The 6,483-nt window shown below is 39.1% G+C and overlaps 1 protein-coding gene across 1 annotated transcript in view; it reads right to left on the bottom strand.

Moving 5' to 3' along the window:
• LOC119425516 (collagen alpha-1(XIV) chain) overlaps positions 1 to 6,027 on the bottom strand; it is a 231,844-nt gene extending 225,817 nt beyond the window's left edge. Inside the window, exon 1 of the mRNA XM_037693045.1 lies at positions 5,943 to 6,027. Within this exon, the coding sequence (XP_037548973.1) occupies positions 5,943 to 6,027 (85 nt within the window). The remainder of the gene's footprint in view (positions 1 to 5,942) is intronic.
• Positions 6,028 to 6,483: the final 456 nt, after the last annotated feature.

The raw sequence follows: 6,483 nt of genomic DNA on the forward strand, positions 1-6,483 counted from the left end.
GGGCGGAGGCACACATTTATAAGATTGAGTTTATTGCAGCTTCTCAGACTGATGAATTATTTTAGAAAAACTACAAAACGTTTCAACAAGAAGAATCCGTCCAGAGGACCGGACTTTACTTTTTTTAGAATATGCTAATTGGTTAAACTTTAAACAGATCCACCTAAACGAAAACGCACTGAGCATTAATCATTAGATGATGAGCTGATCTGAACACTTTAAAGTTTTCTAGTTACAAAAGGCTGCAGTATTCAAAAAGCACAATAACGTAAAAAATGGGGAAATTTCTACAAAAATATTGATTTATTTAGCCTTAATATTATAATCAAGAACTACTTGGCAAACTGGAAAACAAATATATTTAAATATAGTTTTGTCAAAAGCTGTGAAAGCTTTGATTTACAAAAAAAAACTAGTGACGTCCTTGAGATTTTTTCTGCATTCTCTTGCATCTTGTTTTACAGCAACTAAATTTAGTAACACCAATAATTTCCATCACCAGATGCCTCGACAGCGTTTTGAGTGAACCACCATTTTCATGCATGTGATCAATGACAAAAACTACTCATGTAGGTATGCAAAGAAACCTGAGTTCAGCACAGGAAGGATAATCCTGGTTTGAGTGGAGAGGATGTAAAGCTGGTGCATTCAACAGCAGGCAAAAATATTTTTTATGCAAACACATATAAGGGATACTGTACCAATTATCTCACCAACCTGGGAACGAGAATGAGGGCTGCATGGGATTTCGGCTCACGGTTTAGCTCTCTCGTCTGAGGAGAGCTGCTGAAATCCCAAATGATTCGAGTTGGAGATTTCGCACCTCTTTGTTTGTTGTGTAGCTGAACTGCACTGTGTGTTCCTGTGTGAGTGCCATCATATCTGCATATGTGTTCATAAATTATTTATGTTTGTCCACAGCCAGGAGCGAATGTATTCTGATGTTCTCACACACAAAATTCAACCTTTGGTGTCTCTTTTTTTGGGGTGGGAAGAAAAGAAAATCATGCCTCCTAAGAAATCTGCCAGTTCCTTTGCAGCTTCGCACACATACACATATATAGTCACACACAGACACACTCACAGAAAGCCTTGGATCTTCTCTGCAAGATTGCATTCTCACACAGAGACAAGTATTGAGCGGTGTGCAAATAGCCCAGTGAAGACAGACAAAAGGCCTTGCCAGCAGAGATAGGAACTTAATTCTCATCTATTTTTCATGGAGGATCTCGTGCAAACAGCAGGCTGAGTGTCCGTCACGTTAAATGTGATCAGTAAGTCAAAAGCATACAGCTTTCACTACATTTCCAATGAAGGAATTTGACGTCAGCGTCAAGGCAAAGGCACTGGGCGCGACTACGGAAAACGAGAAAACTCATGTTTGAGTGAGAAACATGCAATGTGAGGATGTTTTGTGAAAGACTCCATGCTGTTTATCCTAAATCACAGCCTTGCAAAGAAATTAGTTTTACAAATCAGTGCAATTACAGTAAAATCTGTATTTATCCATTCAGGTCTGACAACGTGGGGTCAGGAGAAAAGAATCTTGGTGTCCATGTTTTGTTTCCAATATAACGTGTTTCACATGGAAAGCTTCCTTGGAGTTTGTTCACCCAGTTGATTATGGTTTGTTTTGTGCTCTAAATTATGCTTTCCCCCTGTCATTTGTTCAATCATACTTGTCTCATTCATACCTGTTTTTATCCCACTCATCCCCAACTCTTTTATATTCTCAACCCACCAATCACCCTAATCCCTACACCTTCTCATTGGACTCATTTTCCTCCTCCCTGCTCTATACCAACCACACACCCTCCTCATTCTTCTTCTCTATTCTTCATCCAACTCATCTTCATCATCCCTAACTTGTAATGTTTCTCAATTCAATCATCAAGATCCTTCTCATTTCTCATCCATTTTCATTCTACACATCCTCCTCATCCTTTACCTATTTTCTTTATCCAACCTACATGTAAGTTTCACATCTCTTTTGCTTCTCATGACACATTCTCCTTCATTTTCATTACTATTCCTATCTTAACCCACCTATCCTCCATATCACTCATCTCTACCCCTTCTCATTCTATTTACACCTTCATTTATCATCCCTACACCTTTGCATGCCACTCACCCAACTCATTTATGTATCATTCGCCAACTCTATCCAAACCATCCTCATCCCTATTCTTTATCCTATAACTCTTCCTCCTCTAATTCATACTGTCTCTCATTTCACTAATCTACTTCATTATTCTCATTGGACTCACCCTTACTCATTCCACCAATCTTCCTCATCCTTCATTTTTATTCTTCCTCCTTCCCCCTTATTGTGTATCATGATGCACATACTCCTCAGTTTTGTTCACTACCCCTGTTTTAACCCACTCAACCTCCCTACCCCTCATCTGTACCCCTTCACATCTTACTCACACCCTCATTTTTCATCTCTATTCCTTATCATGCCCCCTCACCTTCCTCATTTCCATATACTTTCTAATTCCACCTATTCTTACTGCAGCTATCCTCCTTATCCCTCATTCTTCTTTATCTAATTTACCCTCCTCTTGTTTTACCCTCACACCTTGTAATTCCAACCATCTGCCTCAAACTTCATCCCCCCCTTCTCATCCCACTTATCTTATATTCATACTCCCTTTCATCTCATTGTTCATCCTCTGTATTGCTCATTGAAACTCCTCCTAAAAATTACATATCAAACAACTCAATGGTGGGTTTCAAGCACAGGTAAAAAAAACAGCCTAGGCATGTTTTAATGTGCTACATGAAACACATCCAATGCAAATCTTGGTATGAACTGTCTGATTCAGTCAAATAATTTCAACACCTTATCAGAATGGGTCGAAGTAGGCCCAACCAGATTCCTTAGGTTAGCCTTTATCTTCAAACCCACTCATACCTTCATCTTCTCCCCGTAACTCTGATTAAACCAATAAACTTGTATTGTAGGGATTTGGTCATGCCGGCAAAATTCAGGTTAAATTCACTCAAAAGTCATCTCATGTTTGGAAAAGTGCCACAGAACAGCTCTGACATTCAACCACTTCTTCTTCGCCTGTGTCCCCTGCAGGCACCGATTCCTGTCAATCTAATATCACCACAGGCAAGGCAAACATGAGAAGTCTTGGCGAAGCCTGAACTCAGCCACTGAAATTCCACCTTTCACCTTCAAATAGGGATTTTGTGACAGGTGTCAGAAAGTGATTTAAGACAGACTCGGTAATAACTTAACGACAGCCCAAAGTTCCTTTTGACACAAGGAAAATGAATTACCCAGAAACACAGAATGAGACATCTTGATTTCATATGTCTGGACATGTTAAACCTTTTTTCCCCCAGTCATTTGGTCAAATTGACGTTTATCTACCAGTCTCTCAGCTTTCCATTATTCAGATTCATTCAGCTGAAAAACTTTTCACCACATCTGACTCCATTAAAAACAGACACAGAAGGGAGGAGTTTCTCTGTGGAGACTCTCCGAGCTATAAGTCTTCCTCTCATCCCAGGTCATCACTGGATAAAGCTAGGAGACAATGGCTTTAACTGAGGAATGCTGTGGTTGCTCTAAGGTTTGGGCTATTTTGGCCAAAACCTAGCAACTGTCTGCCACAATACAGACTTATTCTGTTGCACAACTTTACTTGGCCAACTAACGTTACTGGGATACATATATATTTTATTAAATGCTACTTCTGTTTATTTGATTTGCTCAATCAACGCCAGCATATTTTTTCATATATTTGGTTTATAACTTTTGTCACAGTTTGACATTTCCTAGTTTCCTTCCTCCTTATTTCAAAGGACATAATGGTATTAGATCAAATACATTTTTACAAAATCTGAGTCTCAGATAAACAAAGGTGTTGCACCGACATTGTGCACACATCCAGCATTTTGGTTTGCTCACTATAAATCACAATACAAAACAAACTGTCAGCCGACAGACGTAGCAGTAACCACACACAGTCTGAGTGTGACTGTTGTGACTGTTGGTGATCCAGGTTAGCTAAATATATCATAAAATGATGTGTTAAACCCCTAATTTGGTTTTATGGTATTGCAAAGTGTATATGTACTCATGTGTGGTAAAGGAGACACGTCAAGAAGCATCCAGTTTGAATTGGTTCAGTTCTGATTCAGATCCAACCCTCCTAAAAACCTTCAAATCTTCAATACAAGAAGTCACTGGGTGCACCGTCAGTACAGTTCGACTTCAATCTTCTTGTGTATCGCACCGTATGTGACACTCAGTATCCTAAAACTGACAGTCAAAACTTTACTCATTGTCTGGTCTTGAGTCTTGTAGGTGTTTAATACCAAACAAGCTCAGCTAAATGAAAATGGGATGGAGAATAAAGTTCATTATTATGAATTAGGTTAATGAGACTCATCTCAGACTATCCATACTTTCCGCTTTAAAAGTAGCACCGCCATATGAGTCGCATCAGTCCAATTATGTCTAATAAAGTGGGGAAAAAAAACAAATACGTTGCTTCGTCTTATAAGTTGAATCTATTATGTGTCACCGCTGACCGCCCCGAAAGGTGGGCCGGAGTTGTGCCAAAAATCGATTGGCTGCCACAGGAGCATGCATGGGAGGATTTAACAAGAATTTAACAAGATTAACACTTAAAAACAATTATTTGCTTGCTCGACATTATAGTAAAGGTGTGCCTCAGTTGAACTTTTCCTTAATAAATGCACTTTAATGGTCAAATCAGCTGCATTTCGCCTGGCCAGCGTGGCAAAATGCAGCTGATTTGAAGTTTGCTCCAGGAGTTCCAGAGCGAGACAAAGGTGGCCTGTATGGCAAGCCATGTGTCTCATTAATAGCCACTTTTACCTATTAATGAGACACTTGGCTTGCCATATTTCTCGAGGGCCCTCTAGTGGCTGAAAATGGTAGTGTTCAATATTTTCCATGTCAGAATGAATGAAATCGTCAGATCTCAGCCAAAAATTGGGTTATAAATATGTGGGAAAAAACATAAATTAGTCGCTTCGGACTATAAGTTGCAGGACTTGCTAATTTATGCAACAAGACATGACTTATAGTCCGAAAAGTATGGTAATCAGGTAATGAGTGAGGTCATGTACAACGTTTCCTACCAAGTTAAATGAACTGAAGAAAGTGAAAGTGTCAGTATGTGGATTGAAAAATAAAGAAAAATATGAAAACACAAATAAGAGAGTTCACTTTGTTAATTAAACAAGTTTCAATTTTAGGATACCTTGGAGAAGTGAACGATTTTGCTGCAACAAAAAGACCGTTTTTTTTTTCCATTGACTTTGGGCATTCTTGGCTTTTCCCTTTGACAGAGAGATTAAGATAAAAGGCCACCGAGAGGATTAATGGATTATAAAATATACTTCGTTACAAAAATCTGTCCACTGAAGAAAATGGCACAACATGGCACAGTACAATTCAGACATGTAACCTGATGAAAAAAAGATGATTCCCCAACAAGATCATTAGCATGAAAACAAACTTAAACAAACCTGTTTTGTTTTTTTCTTGCAAAAGCTAAAAGTGTTAGTCTTGTTTGGTGCTGAAGAGACTGGCACTAAAACTTCCTGCTTGGCACCATGACTGGAAGCCCTGGGAAGCATTATTTGTCTTGGCAGGACAAAGCCTTGTTTGGTGTCCCAAAATGCCATTCTTAAGTATAAGTGTGTTATAAACCCACTTCAGTGGGCTCAATGAGGAATCCTTTTGACTTCCAGTCCAAACATAAAAAGACCTACAAAGCTCTGTGAAAAAGACATAAATCAAGTATAAAATTGTGCATTGGGTTTGACTTGCTTCATGATTCATCATTTTAATGAAAATCCCACCTTAACCATGTTTAGCTCTCTGTGGTAAAGCCTTTGTTGGCCTTGCTGACCCTGGTGATGGCCCTCAAGTGGCTAGCAGGGTTACTTACGTTGTTGGCCTTTTGCTGTATGAGGGAGCACAGTGAGGAGAACAAAGACCAGCAGGGAGACACTCAGTCTGACTGAGAGCTGCATCCTGATACCAGCAGACCAGAGGACACCACGGACCTGAGTGCGAGGAGCACAGGAGGAGGAGGCGTGGAAAAAGGAGCAGGGGAAGACAGATGAAAGACAAAAAAAATGGAGGTAGAGATTAGTGACAGAAGAATGGAAGAAAAAAATGTTCCATATGGCTCCAAATATTATTGCATCTCACCCTGGATAACACTGAATCAAGTGTGAGAAAATGATTCTGCAGCTCACTGTGCACGGACGAATAAAAGACTTTATCACACTATTAAAAACTGAAATGCAGTTTAATTTGTTTTATTTGTTTGTATTTCGACAAAGCTCCTACACCTGAATTAAAATCAGTGAGGTTATGATTTCAACCTTTAATCAGTAAGACAAACGAGACATTTAATTAGGCCAAAGCATTATATTTTACAGGAAAAATAAAACCTAAGCAGTTTAAAAGAAGCTCAAATGAAG

Source organism: Nematolebias whitei, chromosome 19 (assembly GCF_014905685.2).
Source record: "Nematolebias whitei isolate Nwh7 chromosome 19, NemWhi1, whole genome shotgun sequence".
NCBI classification, from domain to species: Eukaryota; Metazoa; Chordata; class Actinopteri; order Cyprinodontiformes; family Rivulidae; genus Nematolebias; species Nematolebias whitei.